The 22,642-nt window shown below is 43.8% G+C and overlaps 1 protein-coding gene across 11 annotated transcripts in view; it reads left to right on the top strand.

Annotated features, from left to right (window-relative positions):
- LOC106607720 (ephrin type-A receptor 7) overlaps positions 1 to 22,642 on the top strand; it is a 75,766-nt gene that overhangs the window by 17,319 nt on the left and 35,805 nt on the right. For all 11 annotated transcript variants that reach the window (XM_045720777.2, XM_014204984.3, XM_082976797.1 and 8 more), the window contains exons 4-5: positions 3,555 to 3,710; positions 9,325 to 9,660. In XM_045720777.2, the coding sequence (XP_045576733.1) occupies positions 3,555 to 3,710; positions 9,325 to 9,660 (492 nt within the window). The remainder of the gene's footprint in view (positions 1 to 3,554; positions 3,711 to 9,324; positions 9,661 to 22,642) is intronic.

Here is a 22,642-nt window from a genome sequence, read left to right as displayed (position 1 = left end):
AGAAGTCGAAATGAAATGCAAACTGTCAATCTAAGTGGAAGATTAAACGCAGGAAATACAGTTCAAGTGCCATTGCGCCGGGACATTAGGAATAATTATCGTCTGGTAAGGCCACAGGAAGCGATATGTCAGCCTGTCACAAAATGTCAACGCAGGAATCTCATCCATCCTCTTCCCTTTTTTCCGCCTCCGTGTCCTTTATCCAGATTGTCATTTAATCGCCAAACAGTGAGAGCCGCTGTCTGGATGCAATTCAAAAATGTTAAGAAGCCAGACTCGGAGGAAAAATAAATATTGAGAATTTCGTCTCTTAGTGTGTGTCTGTTCCAGATAACGGCTTCTTGTTTTATCCTCTCGTTGTCTCACACAATGTGGAGAGTGATTTAAACGTCCTCAGAAGAGATAGAGTGAGTCGGGCCATAGTCATTCCTAACTGAGGCCTTTTCTGTTCTATCAGTGTGGTGCATAAAAACGCTGACTGCACACTGTTTTTCCCCCATCGCTGAATGAGAGCGTTTGACCACTGGAAGGAAAATTACAGATGCTGGCTCTGTTACTCCTCGCTAAGGAGCGGGGTGGAATGTCAGATTTGTATTTTCTTCCTCCCTCCCTCCCTCGCTCTCTCTGCTCAACCTCAGCCCTGTTCTCTAAGGACCGGCTCTATTCGCAGTGTAGTGTAAATGAGGCTGGTGTTTTCTGCGTTTTTCTCCCCCTCGCCTGTGTCAACGAGCACAAGCGTATTAGCCTTCATCTGAGTGGTGTTGAAGGGCCTTTTTAAATTGTCACTATGTACTTTTTCCCCCTCACATGCGTGTAATTATACGTTTGTCTGCTGGATGTGATCAATCTAGGGTGTGCTAGGGATTATCGTGAGTCAGGGGACACGTACAGGGTTCTAATGGGTTTCGCTGTCAGTGTAACACTTTGTTAGCGAAGTTCTCAAGTACTGTACGAGAGGCGCGCCAGGTTTGCCCTGATATTACAGACAAGCACTAGAGAGTGAACTCAGGGTAATTATGCGGCGGCGTTTTTTTTCTCCCCCCTCTGAAGAAATATGTTGCTGCAAAGGAAAGACGAGGGGAAAAAAATCACTCACTATCACACGCTTTCATCTAATGCTTCAACATCTCTGTTAAAGAGTGTGTTTTCAGCTGATGATGCCAAGACCAGGAACTGGCCAAGAGCGTCTGTGCTGCTTGGACAGGAATGCAGGCTCTGGGATGGCTGTGTTTGCCCTTGTCACTCAGTGCACTGTGAGAGAGCACGGGAGAGGGAGAGCCAAGGCGAGCCCAGAAAAATGGTTACCCATGTCACACAGCTGTTTGATTTGATGCCCTACTTTGCCGCCTCGTTGCTTCTGTAAACAGCCGGTCAGACACATTGATAAACACAGGGGCCATCATGAAAAAAAAAGAAACGGGAAATAAACCATATTTTTGCATGGGAACTTTAACTTGGAGTACTGTTTACTTCTGAAAGCCCTGTTGTTCCAGTGGCTGAGATAGCACTAATCTGGAGACTCAGTTTGGATGCCTGAGAGCCAGGCAGGCAGAGTGGCAGTAGCAATGGGAGAGAGCTGGGCCTCCCCTCAACACTGCTGGCCACCCAGCGGAGCACCACTACCCAAACCCAAAGGCAAACAGACACGCTGGCTTATCAGAGTGTTTAAACAGCCATGCGTAGTGGGAGAGGAGAGAGCAGCCTTTCAAACAGCACCGCTGACCAATCTTGAACATTCTGCAAATGGACTGCTCTGTGTTATCACAGGCACACGCTAACGTATGTGAATATTTACGTAGTCTTATCAGAGAGTGGTATGGTGCATTAGGTGTGGGTATATATGTGTAGGTACATTGTTTGCACTTAATGTCTAACGTTATGGTGGATTGGTACATGAGAATTTGTGTGATTAATATGTTTCGGTAGGCAGCACACAGCTCCCATCACAAGGCGCCTCTCTCACAGCTTTTAAAACCCTGTTTTCAATTACTGCCGTTCTCAGGTAAGGAAGTATTAGAGATAAAATCATCTATTTTTCCCCTCTCCGAAAAAGGTCTTGTTTCACGAGGCTAGTGCGGTGAGATAAATAGAGAGTGACAGGGCTTTCATGTTGCTGAAATGGGGATACCCCGTCCCTCGGTCTCCTCCTTGCGCTGCGGAGGTGTTAGAATGAGGGGAAGCCAGGTTCCTTTATCCTCTCTATTTTAGACCTGTCACAGAAGTACGGCAAGATTCTGAACCTCCGAAAAAAAGAGTGTAACGGAGATGTGAAACGGGGGACCTCGGTATAAAAACACTTTGCCCGTTTCCCCAGCAGCTCATGTAAAATAAATGTTTTGTATAATTTGATAGTTTGTATGCAGAGCTATTTACAGGCATATAGATTCCTTTGCAGATTGGAACAGAAATCATGTGGCCTAGATTGAGGTTTTATTTCTCCACAAGGCTTAGCGTTGGATTTTCCACTAACAGCGGGTCACTGTGGCTTACTTGTCTTGAAGTGTTGAGACTAAAAAAGCCAAACCCAAAATAGACATTTCCCTATTCACTCATGCTTAAAAGTGAATTTGGATCACGCATGTGATTCACAAAGCCCTCTGTATGAATCGTTTCATTTGTTGTACAGGAATTTTCTTTTTCATTATTGCTGCATTTCTGTCAGTTACTGTCCCTGTTTTTTCCCCCTCCAGATTTAGTGTTTGGCTTGTTGCGTGAAACAATGATCCCTAATAACTCACAAGTGGCTGAGTTAACTCATCGCTAGGGCCTGTTGTTTGGTTGATCGTGTCGCGTGACCTGGATTTTAAACTTTACTTTCATCAAACTTTCTTCTTTTCTTTTTATGTCAGATGGTCCAGCGCCATCCTCAGACAAACGCTTTCCTTTTTTTGGGGCGTAATTCTCATTTCTGGAAAAGGCTTAAAGTTTCAAATCCAGGTCATGTGACATGCTCAACCAAAAAACAGCCATGTGACCAGCAGGGAATCATTCATACACTTGTCTCTTATCCCTGGCATACGAGCATATTCACGAAGCTGAAACGCTCAAATAATCCATGAAGGGTTTCTACAACCTTGTCTGTTTTCTCTATTCACACCTCACTTAGCACTGTATGCCTGACTAGGACAGCACTCCCGCACAGACTGGGCTTTGATAAACAAAACACGTATTTATTTACTGACCGGGGGATAAAAAACAGAACAGAAATAGCCCTATTTTCCCTCTCAGGTTAATAAGCAGTCATTTTTCCTCATCCAGTGCAGGCTTTGACATGGTGATATTGGTGATGCGTTTTTAACTGGGGTTTGTTAAGCTGGTTGATGAAGCCAGAGGGGCAGGTTGATCCGAACACCAGCTGTTCTGTGATGTGAACAAAAGTGTAATTCTCTGTTCTATCATGCCCTTTCTCTTTTCTGGGAATTCAAGTGTGAACCAAACCCCCCCCCTTCCCTTCCCCCCCCTTCCCTTCCCTTCCCTTCCCTTCCCTTCCCTTCCCTTCCCTTCCCTTCCCTTCCCTTCCCTTCCCTTCCCTTCCCTTCTTTCTCTGATTATAGCATGTGGCCGTGGGTTCTACAAGTCCTCGTCCCAGGACCTGCAGTGTTCGCGCTGCCCAGCACACAGCTACAATGATCGGGAGGGCTCGTGGCGCTGCGACTGTGAGGACGGCTACTACCGGGGACTCTCGGACCCGCCCTCTGTGGCCTGTACAAGTAAGTACTGGAGCGTTGCTAGGTAAATACAGGAAGGACCTGTCTTAGAGTCTGCATTTATGCACTCAAGAACACATGCTTGCACGTGCACATGCAAGTCTCCCTTCCAGACCCCCACTGGCCACACTGAGAATGTTCAATCTGGAGGATTGTGAAAAGCCCAGATCTGTTCACCATCTAATCTACTCCAGAGCCCATACCAGTCCCCTGCCTCTGCTTCCCAATATGTCTTTATAATTATGTTCATGGGCCTGAGTGTGTTTTTTTCCTCTACCCCCCCCCCCCCTCTCCCGGCTGGTAGTTAATGATCAGAGGAGCAATTTGCCATTTCCCGTCTAAAAGATTGCAATTACAGTCAACAGCAGCACCCTGTGTCTCCATTTGTTCTGGTCAATGTTGCAATTATGTGACAGGCATTGATGACCTGTTTACACAGGCCAGGGGATTCATTTTAGAAGGCGGGGCTCATTTGCTCCCAAATCCACATCTGTTGCTCCCAGACAGGTAGATCCACGGGGGGCTTTTACAGGGCCAGAAACCGGTAGTAAACAAAAAGCCCACATTTCCACAGTAACCACTCAGATGTTTTTATGAAAGATTGATCCATTTCTTTCTCCACCAAGCCCGTCCTGTGGGTTTACTGTCGGAAGATGAAAACAATAACTTTACTGCTACGCCATTGACCGTGAAGAAGTTTTATATTATTTTGTTATTTCCTGATGCCCTCTGTCTGTTCTGCTGTGAAGAATTACTTTGGTGGAAACAGACATGTGAAATGGCCATGGCCAAGTTGTCTTTTTAATAGATTCCACTGTTTATCTACATAAAGACATGCTCTGGAACTTTGGCGACTACTACACTTTTTTTTAAACCTCCCGCTTTGAGCTGGATGTTTCAATGTGTAGTTCATACATGCATAATCTATTAACAGAATTACCTGCTTTCCTCAATTAGCCACAAAGTCCCTAGTTTGAATGCAAATCTTTTTTTAGAAGGTGTGCTGCGCCATTTTCCCTACATTTTCCCCGACGTGGGCCAGCCTTTGTGGGGTCTGGTCTGGTCTGGTCATGGGTAGAATTCAATAGTAATTGAAAGTGAATTTACATTGCTTGAGCAAACAGCTTGATTGACAGATTTTTAAATGGGCGCTTGTAAACCTCCCTTATCTTAGGCTCTGTACAAACAGAGAGACAGATCTCTACAGCACATGGATTAGGAATGTCTTTATGAGACTAAGATTGGACGAAGAGGAAGATAAAGATGAAACGTGGATATATTGGGAGAGGTAATTCACTGCAACAGGCAAAAACGGAAATTAAGACACTAGTTTTGAAAGGCCGTCGGACAATATATTTTCCATTATCATTGTTGCAAATATTGTGTGTTGAGAGAGAAGGGAAAACACATTGTATGATATTGTTTTTCCAATATTTGCTCACTCCATTCTTATGCAAAGCCAGGAGATAATGAGAAATGTATGGGGATGGCACTGCAGGAAGGCTGGGAGCATTTTTCCAGAAGCGGAGCAAAGCCTTGAAGCTGCTGACAGGTTGGGGAGTGGGCATCAATCATGTGACAGCTGTGAGCAGTGCTGGCGCTAGCAGGGTCTGAAAAGGGCAGTTGTGAGCAGCCATCTCCCCCTTCCTCCCCTCTCCCCCATCTCGCCCCCGTCGTCCCACTCAAATTTGCAACCTCAACAAGTTGACATCTCACAGAGAGGGAGAGGGAGAGAGAGAGAGAGAGCGGGAGAAGGAAATAATGAGAAATAAAGAGAGAGAGCGAAAGAGAGAGAGAGAGAGAGAGAGAGAGAGAGAGAAAGAAAGAAAGAAAGAAAGAAAGAAAGAAAGAAAGAAAGAAAGAAAGAAAGAAAGAAAGAAAGAAAGAAAGAAAGAAAGAAAGAAAGAGATAGATAGATTCCATCCTGATTGGAGCCTGTAGTTGCTAGGGGACGGATGAGGGCCAGTGGAACGTAGGAGTCCCTTTCCTCCTTTCTTCCTCCTATCACGGCCTCCCTCTCTTCCACATGGCTTCACTCAGCCAGGTTTTAAACCACCCAGGTCAAAGGTCACGACACATGTTTGCAGATGAAGGATGAGTGCTTGGCTGATTTGAATACCATTCACCCCCAGCCTCCCCTCTTTCCCTCCATCCCTCCAATTAGTGTGTAGCCCCCTAATAGGGCAGTGGAGGGCTGAGACGGCCAAGAGCACCTCTCTCTTTTAGCTCTGCTCTCTCTCCCAGCAGATCAGGACATTAGTGTTTTCTCCTAAGCCCTCTGACTAACTCAGGTCTCTCAGCTCTACAGAGAGAGACAGGCTCAGCAAGATGACCTAATTATCTAGTAACTATTGCTATTATCCAAAAAGAGTCAGCCATCTTGGTTTATGCAATATCATTCAGTTAAAAAGGTCCATTCGATTTGGTTGATGAGTGAATGTGCTGTCAGAGGCGGTTATTCATCAGCAATATCACAGGTTCACCCAGTGTCTGGAGAATCAGCTGTATTACGCTATAAGGAGGAGGTGACAGGACACATTCACCCACCCACCCACACACACACACACACACACACACACACACAATGCGGCGTTGGAAGGAAGAAGCTAGCATGTGATTGAGACGTCTCAGACTGTGAGGGCTATGGAAGGCTAATCCGTGAAATGAAACTTCACCGGGAGGAGGGGGTGAGAGGGGAAACGTAAAGAGATAAGACAGAGAGAGGAGAGGAGAGGAGTGAGAGACGGAAAAAGAGAGAGAGAGAGAGCGAGCGAGCGGGGGCGGCAAGCCCTTGAGCTACGAGGATCAGCAGACAGACGGCAGAGGCTCAGGATGTCGCCTCTCCTAGCTGCAGGTAAGATGGGGAGGACAGTGTCACCTCACCTTACAGAGGCAGGGAGAGAACTGTGTGGTGGCGGGGGAACAAAGCCAACCCAGGGAACGGGAAGCACTATGTCTAGCCTAGGACAGCGAAGGGAAGCTTGCGCTCGCTGGATTCCATGTCCGCAAAACAAGAACAAAACACAGGCCACTCAAATTCATTCTAATTCAATATCCTCCTCCAGCTGGTATCTCTGAAATCACTGCCCTGATCCTTGTCACCTGAGACTCAATGAGAGTAGCTGAGTAAATAAAACAAGCTATAGCCTGTTGGTAACCGTGACCATGGTAATGCAGTACAAACAAACGCCTGAGAGATGAGTGCGTGTGTGTGCGCGTGTGTGTGTTTGTGCGTGCACGTGTGTGTATGTGTGTGACTCTCGCTCTTTGTCCCCGAAGAGGATTAAAGGACTAGTTCACTATTTTACAACTTGATGTTAGCTGGTTCCTCACCCTGGAAGTAGTCTATTGGCCAGGAGAAACTGTAACCCATGGTTCAGTTCTCTTTAAACAGCCGCTACTAACTTTAGCCACTACAAGCTAATAACGAATGGGAGTGATGTTGGCATGTAAGCGTGTACATTTTTGTTGTTGTTGCCAAATCACCTTTAAGTAACACATGCCCCCATCACTTACATTGATTGTTAGCTTGTGGTGGCTAAGGTTAGCGGAAATTTGTAATGGCTGTTTAAAGAAGACTGAACCCTGGATTACATTACTCCGGCCCATAGACTACTTCTAGGGTGAGGAACTGTCTAACATCAAGTTGTAAAATAGTGAACTAGCCCTTTATGAGCGCAGGTCCAGTGTAGGTGACAGTGCTGAAGTCGTGCCTTGGCTCTAGCTAGAGAGTCGTGCCGCCTCTCCTCTTCAGCTGCCACATGTGTCTCTTTCATCTCCAGAGCCCAGAGTATCACCGGCTCCATCTCATCATTTCCCTCTGTAGCCGTGAATATGGATGGCTCTGTTCCGCCTGCCTCATTCTTCTTAATGGGAGGAATTAGGAAAATAACCCAATGTGCAATATTGGGCTCCTGTGTGGCACTAAGGCACTGCATCTCAGTGCTAGAGGCGTCACTACAGACCCTTGTCCGATCCTGGGCTCTATCACAACTGGTGTGATCTGGAGTCCCATAGGGCGATGCACAATTGGCCCAGCATCATCCGGGTTAGGGGAGGGTTTGGCCGGGGTAGACCAACATTGTAAAATAAGAATTTGTTCTTAACTGACTTGCCAAGTTAAATAAAGGTTAAATAAATAAAATAAATAATGACTCAGACGATTATAGTTTTCGCTCTATGCATAAGTGTTACCAATTTGTAAAGACTTTTGTCTAAGTAAACGTGGTGAGAAGCTCTTTGGATTTGAATGAAAATGGAGTCGTTTAGTATTTCACAGAGAAAATTAAAGATGCTTTTAAAAACGCCCATGAACAAAGAATACAAGTCATAATCTATAGTGCATTAAAAGGGATATAAAACGATCACTTAAATGCAGGCCTACAGTATATAAACATCTGGGTCATAAAAGCAAGGGCTTGAATTTGAGTGATAAAAGCAGCAATTTGTAAATCATTGTTTTTATGAGAAGAGTGTACTTCCTTGCTATTGTTCAGAGATGACAATGGTTTATGTTCTAGTGAAGTATGGATAATTTATTGAACCCGTGGTTAGTGTGCTTCCAGTGATATTCTATATAGAGGCTATTGTGGGGTGATAACTCAGATTTAATCTCACTTGTAAATTCCGGGGCTATTTTTCAAAAACATCAACTTTAAGTGTCTTGTCTCTGTGATTCACTGGAAAGGAAACCCTTTGTCTCACACTGGGATAATTGTATATTGAGGAGGACTGAGGGAGAGCTAATAATGCCTCGTATCTGCCTCCCTCTGATCCCCTGTTCAGGATAAATAGTTCTGCAATGGAACGACATCTCGATCATTTCAACTGGATATTCCTGCCAATGTTACATTTCTGATATATTCCATGGTTGAATGTTAACGACAATTCGTGACTTCGTGAATGCACGGTTATTGAATGAACAGAACGGGCATCCAAAAAGGGCCTACCGTCACCTTGCATGACCCATTCACTCCTTTAAACAGGTACCTGTTCCTTAACAGTGCTAATCACACCCCAAAGGCAATACTATTACACATTTGACATGACAATTACCGTTACTTAACACGTTCGCATTCGTATTTAGCATGTACAGCATCAAATCAGAGTGGTAGGGATGCAGTCATTATGCATTATCATAGTTCCGATGAGTTTTGCAGCCTACTCCTCATTGACCTTGGCTTTGCTGGTGTTTGACTTCCTCTCTGCCTACCTGCACTAGTTTTTCTTTTTAGACCTGAGCTCTGTTATAATTGTGTGTCAGTGTGGCTCAAAGGGTCAGAGCTGGCATGTCCCGTGCCAGTCAGTCTGAGAGAACAGAGCAGAACAGTGAACCGCATATCCAGTCAGTGCACACACTCAGTCCGCTGTCACTTTCCCTCCCTGGCACTCTGTTATTTAACTCTCCCCCCTCTTCCTTCCTTCCTTCCTTCCTTCCTTCCTTCCTTCCTTCCTTCCTTCCTTCCTTCCTTCCTTCCTTCCTTCCTTCCTTCCTTCCTTCCTTCCTTCCTTCCTTCCTTCCTTCCTTCCTTCCTTCCTTCCTTCCTTCCTTCCTTCCTTCCTTCCTTCCTTCCTTCCTTCCCTCCTCTCCCTCTTTGTCTGCCTCCCTCCCTGACAGGACCTCCCTCGGCGCCACAGAACCTGGTCTACAACATCAACCAGACCACGGTCAGCCTGGAGTGGAGCCCGCCGGCCGACACGGGTGGCCGCAACGACGTCACCTACAGGATTATGTGCCGTCGCTGCAGCTGGGAGCCGGAGGAGTGCGTGCCGTGCGGGGGGAACGTGGGATACTCCCCCCAACAGGCGGGATTAGTGGACACCTACGTGAGCGTGGTGGACCTGCTGGCCCACGCCAACTACACCTTCGAGGTTGAGGCCGTCAACGGGGTGTCTGACCTCAGCCGCACCCAGAGGCTGTTCGCCGCAGTCAGCATCGCCACCAGTCAAGCAAGTAAGGAGTCTGATTGGCTCATAGAGATCGAATTCTGGGGTTTGGCTAGATTCCAGAACAAGGTCCTACATCCTAACATCCACCCTTCACTATACACTAATAACTATTGCTAAATTCCTTGCACTTTCATATTCTGCTGGTGTGAATCTAGAATTGCCTTCATGATTAAGTTACAAAGAAACACACATTTTCAGATGCAGCACTTCATGGTCTCCTCGATGTTCAGGATAAGCAAGGCAGATATGGCCCTTTTAGGACACAGAATAATGTGAAACGTTTGCACTTAGCCTATGCACTATACAAACTTTCGCATATTTTACATACAAACAAATGGCCATTTTGCACTGAGGTCTGCCGTTCAACTGGAAACACGCTAAGTACCTTAATCATACCTCATTGGCATTAATGATCATAGGCTGATACACAGCATTTACAGTTGGCATATTAGCCAGATTAATTTAATATGTGTGTCAGAGCTATGGTGGAAAACATTAGTAGCATAGCAAGGCTTGCTGCGAGTTGTACCATAGGAAACAGTGCGTGTCGCTAACTCCCCTGGGAACCTAGCATAATTAAAATGCTGTATTTTCTTGGTGACACACTCCGACTGAAGGCAGCACTACACCCTTTTTTAATTCATTATTTCTATGGATCCACCAAACAAGATTTATCTTTCATGCTCAAGCATCCATGAAGCGCAGTTGGAGTCAAAAGGGAATACTAACTAGGGTCATTAAAAGAGGGTTGCACAGCCATTGTAGCTTGTAAAGAGTGTTTGGGGAATATTATCATCATAACCATGTTGCTAACCAGTAGCTACGAGAATTCTGGGACTTGTGTGGCGCACACTGAGGCTCTTGTGGTATATGTTTAAGTTTGACTTTGAACCACCTTTCAGATGACCTGAAATTAGGTTTGGGATGTTGTCTTTTTAGACTTAACTTCACCCCAACCCAGCCCTCTACATGAACGCAGAAGAGCTGCAACTCTTTAGAGTTTTTTCTTGAAAGAATTGGGGCAATCCTGAACATGCAGACATGTCCTGTGACGCTCTCATAGTAAGATGAATATGCATACAGTACCTGTTTTATTTCAGACAGTTTGGAGTGCAATCATTTAGAATACTGCACTGTGTTATTTGTTTGCATATATATCAAATAGACCAAATAGATTTGTTTGCATATATATCAAATAGACCAAATAGAAGAACAAATATCGCAACAACCCCCATTCTAAGACTATCAAAAGGAGAGAGAGGAGAGAGAAAGAGAGAGCGAAATAGAATGGATAATTGTGGCCAGGCAGCAGAATGAATGTGGGTTAAACTGTAGGGAATGATGTATGTTCCGTGACATGGTTCATGACAGAGACACACGCTGGATGGTTCTAGGGGTTGCCTTGCCAAGGACACAAGGACACTGCAAGGAGGGAGACCTGCAGGAAAAGATGGGGGAAACAATTAACACATGGCTCCCTCAGAGCCTCTTATAATTACACGTGGCATGTTGACAACAGACAATTACTCTGTTAACCCTGCGGTATATTTAGCCATCAGAAATAGTGGGAAATAGAGGGAAGCGTTTGATGAGGAAGCAATTATGTTTACGTCTTAAAGCTAGTATTAGGCTACTATTTGAAGCAAGAATTACATAGTTTGAGATGTTCACTACTATTTAGTGTAACTAGATGTGTTTATAGATGTTTTGTTACCCTATAGCCTAGATATACTATGACAAATTTCAACAATTGGGGATGTAGCAGACTGCTTGGCTTCAGTTTGATGATGGGCCAACACATATTGTTAGTGAGATCCTCATGTGAGAGAGCAAGCAGAATCAGTGTTGCTGCGCAGGTTGCAGCCCAGACGTTAACTCTGTCCTGCGGCGCTTTTCAGCACTGGCCACTGGGTCTTCATCGTGTCCGGATGCTGTTCCCGGGCCATTAGGGAACGCTCCAGCGCTTTTTAATTGGAACGACGGCGCTTCCTAAAACAATGGCCCCTTCCCGAGCAAACATGTACCGTCGGGCCACATTGTTAATGAATGACTGCAATAATAAACCCTTTTACGCCTCACCATCCAGAATTGATGAACCTTTCCTCAGGATGGAGGTAGCGAGAGAGTGAGCCGTGGTCCTGAAAAAGCCTTGAAGAGAGGAGAGGCGAGACCATCTAGCAGGTAGTGCCTCTCACTCCTGCTGAAGGATAATCAACCTGTGAAGAGGAGAGGAGGAGCGGAACAGAGGGAGAGGAGGAGAGAAGGAGAGGAGCAGGGTGACTGCGAAAATGCAGATGGTGATTCATCTGATTAGGAATTCACACCTCCCCTGATTATACCAAAGGACGTGTGAGGAGTAAGGCAGTGAGGCAGTTTGCAGCCGTGGATGAGTGCTTATTGTTCCCAGGGAAACCAAATTACCTCCCAGCTCTGTCTATAAGTGTGTTTAAATAACTACTGTTGGAGATGCGGCGCATGCAAGTTCATCATTTTGTTTTGTCTTCGACTCTCCCCATCGTATCCTCACCACGTCCTCCTACACGGGCGAATTAATATGAATTTCTCATCACATCTTGATGAGGTGGAATTTTTCCGGAAAAAGTTGGGCTAGCTAGACGGAGAGTGCATTTCAATCAGGGTACTATTGTCGCTTGATAACTCTAGAGAGCTGCCCTCGAAGATCCTCCATACTCCGGATGCTTTCATGCCGCTACACTTGTAGAGAAGGACTTTTGTTCTTTCAGAAGCCTGTGAGTGAGAACCGCTGATGGAATAACCATTCATATTTATTCAAGAGAGTGTGTGTGCACATCTCAACCCGAAAATTCCCTGTGGAGAACCACGGTAGAAATATGATTGGAATTGGTTAAGGGGAAGGGCTATAGGAGCACTATGTGTGACGGGATACTCAGCCACAGACCAGTGGATGATGCTGTTAAGGTGTGAGCATAAAGTGGCGTAAACAATGTATTACAGCTGCAATATGTAACTTTTTTTGGCGACCGACCAAATTCACATAGAAATGTGAGTTATAGATTAATCTCATTGAAGTCTTAGAAGCGGTAGATCTGTTCTATGTGCGCTATTTCTATGCTTCCCGTTCTTAAGTTTCGTTTTTGCGTATTTTACTTTCGGTTTTGTATAACAGTTTCAAACAGCTGAAAATACTATCTTTTTGGTTATTGAAATGATATTTCACAGCGGTTTATATGGTATAATGATTCTCTACACCAGTGTTTTTCAAACTCAGTACTGGGGATCCAATGGGGGGCATGTTTTGTTTTTTGCCATAGCACTACACAGCTGTTTCAAATAGTCAAAGTTTAACGATGAGTTTATTATTTGAATCAATTGTGTAGTGCTAGGCCAAAAAAACAAAACCTGCACCCCTTGGGGTCCCCAGGACCGAGTTTGGGAAACAATGCTCTACACTATAGAGTACATTGCTTGTTTTGTCATATGAACAGAAAATAGGCAAACTGTTAGAATTTTAGCAACCAGGAAATGGCGAAGCGATTTCTGTACATTGCACCTTTGAAGATGGAAAGGGGGAAGCTGTGGAAATTGATTTTAATGCTGACTGCTCATATTAGCCAGGAGCAGCGAACAGGTTACATACCGATAGAAACTTCTACTGCCGCTATTTGTGTTCCCGAGCCCTCTAGTATGAGTCAGCGTGGGATTGGGATATAACTTAGCAATATGTTTTATTTACACTTCAATGAAAATTGGGGGTTGTCTTTTATTCTTCATTCCATCCTCCTTCATGGTGGAACTGTAATAGATTGCACGTTGATAGCCTTTTTTTGAATCAATTGTTGCAGATGAATGGATTCAGATAAAACAGTGTTGCTTTCTGGGTTTCCTTTTAGATCATCTCCTTCAGGACTATTGTTGTGTAACTTCATATTTATTTCAAATGAGATCAGAGTGTCCTCAAGTGCAAACCTATTTAAACATTCAAAGGGAACAACGGGCTATTCCCTTTGCCACCATTTTACTCGGTGAGAAAATGCATTGTGGCACGCATGAGTGTAAGCTAAGCATTTCGCTTTGATCTGAAAAGCCTCTATGCTCTAGCCTTGCGTGAGAAGCAAATATCCATCTTTCAACACAAGTTGTTAGGCTGCTAGTATTGTCAGGACTACTTTATTGTTTGATGTCACTCATTTGTATGAAGGTCTACAGCAACAAATATTAGTGCTATGATTGGATAATTAATCTCCCTTAAAGCGACAATCAGCAGTAGAAACATTAACAAAGCTGAGGGAAGGGGCTGGAGAAATGTAATCACTCTCAGAAATTAATTGACCGAGCTATAGATGCAAGGATTGACCATCCATGATATCGAAATGATAGTTTGAACTGTGTTTTGAGGCCATATAGTGTTTGTTTACATTTTCTTTGTTTACAAACATTGGAGTAAAACAAGCTTTTATCAGGGGTTCTGATGGGGTACGACAGTTGATCGTGAGGCATTTATAAGTTGTATTCTTCAAGAATCAATGGGTACATATCATTAAATAAAAGTCCAAAAAGTGATGTGGCAACTGCTGATTGCCCCTTTAACACAGTGAAATGAGTTAGATACATGTCGGGAGTGAGAAGTGTTTAAACAGGCTACCATGCAAGCTGATGCTCTGTGGTTCTCGAACGGCAATATATATATGGTCACTTTATCTGCACTTTATCACTGCAAAGTGGATATTTCTCAATGTGTTGGTGAGAGTAACACTTATGGAAACAAAGGCCCATTGATTGATTCTTTTTAATGTCCTAATCTGTCATGGTGGCCTTAGATAGAGTGGATTGATTCGGAGGATTCCCCACTGACCACCACCATCGTGGACGGTGTCATTTTAAAGTTAAGCGGATCCTCCTTTGTTGCATTTGTCAGTGGTTTTATGTTACCTGGGAGCCCCCCCCCCCTCTTTTTTCTCTGTCCCTCCACATGCAGTAATTTGATGAGAGCTGGGCAAAGCAGTCCGATTCAACAGCTGCAATAAAACAGCGGTGGTCTCCCCGAAGCACAAGCGCTCCGGCACTTAACCTGTAGCTTTCTGTAAATGCCTCCTGATTTGCCTGTCACCCAATCCGTCAGCAATGAATAATTTTCATGGAAGGTGCACTTTAATTACTTTCCTATTTAAATGGCATTATCGTGGCCTATCTAGGTAATTAATCTCCCCAAGTATCCTGTTTCAGTCTTTTATTGCTGGCAGACGAGCTACCTAAATCCCCCTGAATCTGGCGTGCATGACTGGGCTCTCTCTCACAGTAGCCCCACAGTGTTCCCTCTTTCCCCTTGACTTGGTGCCTATCACCACCAGTGGACAGCCCAGTGGCAGAGGGGCCTTTCTCTGAGAACACACATAGTTTAAGCGCTCCGTGCGCTCTGTCAGAATTACAGCCCCGTTTCTCTCTCTTGCCTCGGAAAGGACACATTTACAGACACGGTTACAGGCAGGCTGTGTCGAGGAGCTGTGAAAAACACATTTGTTACCGTCCACTAAATAGCATTTGCGAAAAATGACTTTTTGTTCCTTACCCGTTCATAGCTGGGATAATGTTGACGAAAGCAGTCTCTCATTCTATACTTTCAGTCTCTCATTCTATACTTTCTTTGTGTTTATGTGTGTGTCTAAGCGTGTTGCATTGGCAGTGATGCGTGAACATTTGTAGAAAAGAATGTTATTTGATATCTGGATTGAAAACACTGCCGGGAACTGCAATTCTTTTGTGATTATGATGTTGTTTTGCCCAGCTGGGAATCTTGTCAAAGTGAAAAGGCTACGGCGCTGATTCTTATTCGGTTTTATCTTCTAGCCGGTGTTTCCCACAGAATTCAGGATGGAAACCAGCTCCATTATTTAGACGCCTGTGAAACTGCAAACAAGTTTGAGGCTACAAAGTTTTTCCCAGGCTACCTATTGTTTACCTTAGCAACAGCAGCTGAACTTTTCACTGTCCCAGAACATTTACACCCTTCATATTCATATAATGTTTTTTACATGTATTTGACAGGGACAACGCACATCAATCAACATTTCTGTAAATATGCCAGATTAAGCCAGCTAGCTAGTTTTCAACTGTTCCAACGATTCAAATTTTCACTTTTTATGTCTAGGACAAGGAATCTAGATTTTTCCTCTATGACTCATTCATTTAAGACCACTGGCATATAGGAGATACTGGCATGTAGGAGATACTGGCATATAGGAAAATTCCATGTAGTACAGATTATGAGCTCAGTGAAATGAATGTCCTTACAAAGTAAATGTCTACTTGAGAAATATCATTAAGCACAAAAATGGAACTCTAATATAGTTAATTTAAAATTTGATTGGACTCTTATTATTAACGAGTTTCTTTGACTGACAGCTCCTAAATGGAGCAGTCCATGGCTGGGTGGAAATAGCGGATGAGGGCTGGGATAAATAATAGCATGACCTGCGAACAATGAAACGCGAATGGAAAATAATGAAAATATATTTAGCGCTGATAAAATTACTCATAACACAGGTTCAGAGACAATGCCTTCATTCTTATGCAGAGGAATGTATTTTGCAATGCATAACCCTTTGTTTTCAATGACGTCACACTTTTTGTATACCTCTGAGTTGTTGAGAATGTATTCAGCATTAGTATGAAACTCTTGTGTGTAATTACCTCCGGCGCCTTCAAGATGTAAGAAGTGTGGACAAGCTGAATGCACCGAGCTGTCTGTTTAAACTACTAGCACACAGCTCGGACACCCATGCATACCCCACAAGACATGCCACCAGACATCTCTTCATGCCACCAGAGGTCTCTTCATGCCACCAGAGGTCTCTTCACAACATAGTATGGGAGGCTAACAGTACTACATAGAGCCATGACTACATGGAACTCTATTCCACATCAGGTAACTGATGCAAGCAGTAGAATCAGATTTAAAAAACAGATAAAAATACACCTTATGGAACAGCGGGGACTGTGAAGAGACACACACACACAGGTACCGACACAGGCATACGCACACACATGCTAGCACACACACTCGTACATTGTGGCTTTATTTTATGGTGGTATTGTGCATTTTCTGTTGTGGATATGTGTTGGTTTAGCGATGTTATATGATGTACTGTTTTATGTCTTGTTTTATGTGTAATGTAACTGTCTTGATGTGTTTGGACCCCAGGAAGAGTAGCTGCTCCCTTGGCAAGAGCTAATGGGGATCCCTAATAAATACAAATACAAATATACATACAAGTATACATACAGTATGTGTACAATACACAAGTATACATACAGTACATATTCATGGCGACAAATGGATCAAATAATAATAAGTTTGGCTGAATGAAATGATGTTGTAACAACTTTATTAAGATAAAGTGCTTGAAACAGAAATTGTGTTTACGATGTACATAGAGATCTGCTTTGGATGAGTCCAGTTGACCAGTAAGTAGAGCAAGCTGAGGCTGGCCTGTGACGCTATGCAGAGGCTCTACTCCCTTTACTGCCCATAGGGGTGACTGGGAGGCCCCAGTAAACACTCATATACTCTCTCTCTTTCTCTGACACCGCACACACACGCACACGCACACACACACACAAACTCAGCATGCACCTGTGACTCCCAGGCACTGTGTTTATATGGAACACATGCTCGTGCATGCTAGATCCCCTGGATGGAAAGGGCTCCAGCACTTTGCAGAATAGGCATTCAAGTGTTTCATTTCCTGCCGAAGAACTTAAAGGAGTTTGGTAATAAAACCTAAATAGTGATGTATGTCATAGGTGCCTGATAGTTGCCAAATCCCCATAGACTTGAGAGAAAAAAACACACACTCCCACGAAGCCATTCCCCAATCTCAAGACCTTGATGGTTTGTTCCTTTTACAGAGGGTATTTTGCCAGCTCTGCTGTGGGTGTAGACTAGGGGGATACCTTTCATACGACAAAGACAGTTTATCTCAGGGTGACAGGTTTAACTCTGTCTGCTAGACTGCCACACACTGGAAAACAGCTCGGTCAGCCTGAGGTTAAAGGACATTTGATATCCATTATCAGTCCATTTCAACTTGTCACCATGACTTTTATACAGAGAGAACAGTTCTATTCAAACAACTCTGTGCGGCAGAACAGGAGCTGCAACATGTCTGCAACAAGCAAACAACTACCTACTTACTTTTCTTCTTCTTTTCTGTTCAGCTTCGGGAGAACAACAGATTGTCTTATGGGAAGGGATTTGGACAGAACTTGTATGTTGCATAACACAACAATGTATTTTGATAGCAGTGAGAGAGAGAGATTTGTCTCTGTGTCTGTGAGCATTAGTCACTAAAAGAATAGAGGCAGATTGACAGGTCTGTTGTTTCACTCTTTCATTGTCTCATCAGCGCACTGTCTCCTGCAGTGAGAGGAACTAATTATGTCTTCAACCCCATGCTTCACCCTTTCCCCTTTATTCAGATCATAACACTTGGAAATAATAATGAGTTTGAGTCAGAAGAACACTTCGGCTCAGAACGGGAGGAAAAATGAAAAAAGAACAAAAATCCAGGAAAACCTTCAAACAGCAGTTGCCACCTCTGAAAAGGCCCGCTGGTAATTATGGTCGACCTCTTGACCCCAAAGCTGTCGCCTCAAAAGCCTTACAGCGACGACGACTCGGTTTCATCTCACTAGCTGCTAGTCTCCTCAGCTGTGCTAACTGAGGCCCCCTCACCTCCCCAACGTAGCTACACCAGCAGCTCAGTACCAACAACACATTGTCTTTTATCAAAGCACGGGGAATATATGACAGCCATCTGCTAGGCTGCTTTGAATGATTTGATATAAAAACAACAGTAAAAAGATTATGGCGTCCGCAGAGTTCGCGGAGTCGGTTACTGGTTGTGGAGCAGATGGGACACATCTGGGCTGGAGAGAAGCTGGGACTAAACTGTCGAGAAGTGACCTTCTGTGGGCTTTGAAACCAACGTTCCTCCCTGCCTCCTTTCCTCAGTATCCATGCCCAGAGGAGAGAGTGGGGTCATCTCTGTGGTCGTCTTTGGTTGTCTTAAACGAAATCCTTCGACAGTCCTGTGAGACGATCTAGAAAAAGCCATTTTTTTGAAGGGTCCCTTCGGTGTCCTATATTAACTAGGGAGTCATGTAGTAGGGAATTTAATTGCCTAATTAACCTTGAGCATCAGTGAAATGTAATACTTTTATACTCAGGTGCCAAAAAACATGGTTTCACAACTTAACACTGCTTGATAAATGGCTTAATTACCCTCTATGGTGTCTCAGGATATTTCTTCAGGTAGTACATTAGACAATAGTCTGTGTTGGGGATGCATTATTCTTGCATGACCAGATTCAGTCTTTTTGATATTCTTTGTGTTTGTTGTTTGTTGTGATTGTGTGGATGTGCCTAAAGCTTAGGCAAAAAAAAAAGTGCTTTCTAGGTCACACAGTTTCCTCATGCATATAAAATGACCATATTTCTTACTGGAGTTATCAATATCTTTTTCTTTGAAGAGAGCCAGGATTGTGTTTTTTTGGGGGATTGTTTTCTGAAAAGTATTCTCACAGGAAAAATTCAATTTAAATGAAACTTGGAGGAGCTGATGTCCTCAGAGACCGACATAATGAAATGTGTTGAATTCCTCTCAAATTGCCTCGCTGTCGCACCACTGACTAGCCATGGCCAAAACATAAATACTGTCACATAGTGGCTAGACTAATACACTTTGGCAAGACCTTCTTGTTTCACTGTGGATACGACATTACAGGTAACTGGCACATGGGCTGATACTGTAAAGGTATACTGCTCCACGATGGCTTTACTAAGCTTGCTGCTTGCAGGTGAGAGGAGGCTGATCTCCCAGACTGGTAGTTTTGTTCGTTTGTTACCTCCAGATAACTGAAAGGTAGCTCATGTTAAATTGTGTGAACATTCCTGATATTTACATAATAATACGACAACATCCTCCAATTAACTGGTGACAAAGTGGATTTGGATTTGCTAAAGACAAACATACGGTGTGACACAAAGAGAGGCGAAATCCTCTGTCTGTCACTGTGCTGTGAGGGTAATTGGGAACGGGGTTCGGGACAAGCTCAACGGCCTGAAAGCAAACGATTGTCCAGCCCTCCCACTTAGGCCTAAGCCTATTCCTTACTGTCTCACAACGCACAGAAATGACCAATTACTGTAATGGCAAATCCTTCCCTCTAATACACAATGGCTGATAGAAGTGACAGCTGGCTCATCTTCATCAACAAGGTTTACTTGATCTCTCAATTGAGGGATCCTCGGTCACTAACTCCCCCAATATGCACAGCATTTAGCCGCCTTAGTCCAATTTCAGATAATTTTGTTATCCTTTGGGCCCATTGTTAGGAAAAAAATCTACTATCTGTGTAAAAGTGGTGTGTTTGTGCTACCTGCATTGCTGGTGGTCCTACTCGGTGTAGAATATCTATCTGCATTACAAACACCCCCTTACCCCCCCTTACCCCTCATCGCCTGTCCTAAATCCACATCGAGGCAAAATGGAGAGTGCGTGGGATATGGATATGAATGCGTTTGCCCCCTGAGTTCGGTTCGTTTGGACTGGTGTGAACACTGTCCAGAATCAGGAGCGCATCAAACAAAGCACTGGGGTTCGCTCAAAAAAGATGGTCTCGGGTCCTTTCCCATTCCTACCTTGGTGCGGACCAAACACACGGAAAATAACTCGATTCGAACTGTATTATTTGTTGTTTGACTGCGAGCGTTTGATAAAATGCACACATTATCATAACTTGATATCTCTGAAACATCCATTTGCAGATTAGAGGAAACCAGGGTTATACAGGGGTTAAAGGCAACTGAATATACCGTATTGACTGCGTGACGCGGTTAGAGCGTCTGTCGCGCTGTTTTCCTCCCGCGTGTTGTTGGAAGACCAAAGCGAAAGTAATATGAGGATTAGGACACGTAAGTGATGCTACATGATGATAATAGATGGATTTAACGTGAGCATTTTTCTCCAATAAACAAATGGACTTGCATGGACACAAAGTTTTGTCTAGGCAGTTTAGTTTGTTTAAACTGTGGCAATGTGAAACCAACCAACAATAGAATGTAGCAAATAATCAAACTCTGATTTGAACTATAGCCAAGAATTATGTGTGAAAACGCCCTAAGAAGCAACACAATGAGATTGTGATTCAAGGCATTGACTACTGATTAGTTCCAGTTGGAAGACTGAGAATTTTATTTGACCAAAGTGCGATTTCATTTGTACTAGATTAGGGAATTTCTCCCCCCCCCACTTGTGTTCATACTGCACCTGCCTTCTCTTTGAGAGAAATAAATGACAATTCCCGAGAGAAAATTTGGAGTAAGATTGTTTTTTTTTTTTTGTATCTAGCCAAGCTCCAAACTTTAATCAGACTTCAAAGACCTTTGCCAGCCTTTCTATTCCCCTCTTACATTTCAATACTTTCCGCTGGCCGTGTTTCCTCCTTTCATGCAACCAGAGAAACGGATTAATCTGCTGAGTTTTATTGGACCATTCCTTGGGTTTGTCATTTTAAGCAACTATCAATAACTTCATCATAAAGCCATTAAAATGTCTCGCTTTGGTCCCCAAATCAGTAAACATTATGCAGCTAATGGAACAATTACAAAAAAGCTGTCCTGCTTTTCTGTGGGTACTTCAAAATCCCACTCCATAAATATAGCTGGTCTGTCCTCTACAAAAACGCTTCTCAACCTTGAGTCAAATTTTGAATTGTAGCTTTTATAACGTTTGTCATTCAGTACTAGAGACTTCCTTGTATTCTATTCAAAGTGCCATAGGCTACCACACTGATAGTGTCGATATATTGCTTTATGTCAGAGATTGAGGGGAGAAGAAAGAGTCATTACAAAGGCCAAGAGTTAGTAACCAAATATATCCTCTCGTCAGGTGACTGAATAACGTTCTGAGGGATAATTACCATGAAATAATGATGCCAATGTAACTCATAATGATAGGGACCCTGGGCTCCGGCACTATGTCAAAATGTGAGAACAGATTCATATTCACACACTCACACATGCACTTACTAGTATTGTCAGAATACCAAAAAATACTACATTTGTAATACCCCATTAATGATTTCCCTGACTTGTGTAGCAGTAGAATCATTTCAGCTATTGTGTTGAAAGATCAGTTATTTTCCTGAGAGCTGCGGTCTGGGGGAATTAGTTTAACCACAGGCAGTTCAGGTACTGAATACAAAACAACAGCAGACAGACCACATCCTCTCACATCAGCAGACAGAACCTCCTGTGGCTCTATTTCCTGGGTTAAGGGTCATACTGTTGTGGACAGTACAGCTTAGCCAATATCCCACCAGCTGAGAGGTGGGACGGCTACCTTCAAAACTCTCGTTTTTATTGTTATTCTGTTGAAGAGGATTAGGGGGTTGCTTTCTAGGGAAATGGAGCTAACCTGGTTATCTGCTGGGTATTACAGCGGTGTTGCGCTTCTCACGGCAAACTGAAGCCGATTTGTGCCCTGCGAATTATGGCCAATCACATGTCCTGGAAGCTGGCTGTGTAGGGCGGAGGAGGGACAAAGGACACTGTCTGACTGGTCTTTGTAGGGCAGAGAGAGAGAGAGATATCCTCTCTAGTCAGCTCTGGGTTCGGCTAAGCAACCTGAGTGAGGTCATTGTTTTAGCAGGTAGCACATCACAGCCATTTGATATCCCAGGGGGAGGGAAGGCTGCCCTTTCTGATGCGGTTCAACTCATTCCCAACTTAGGGTTGGAAACAACGTACGTTTTAGCGTGTCAAAAAAACTGCTTTTACCTGACACTATCATTAATCATGGTTACAGTTGTGATCAAAACAGATTGTTACAAGCTGGGGAGATGTGGCAAACTGACTCTCAAAAGGCAGGAGTTGTAATGTCTTGTGGTGTTATATGGGAAAGCACCATAGACACAGTCATTGGGTTTCTCTGTGTATTTTAAGC

Source organism: Salmo salar, chromosome 06 (genome assembly GCF_965601325.2).
Source record: "Salmo salar chromosome 06, fSalSal1, whole genome shotgun sequence".
Lineage (NCBI taxonomy): Eukaryota > Metazoa > Chordata > Actinopteri > Salmoniformes > Salmonidae > Salmo > Salmo salar.
The sequence above is the reverse complement of the archived record's forward strand: the minus strand, read 5'-3'. Positions and strand labels throughout refer to the sequence as shown.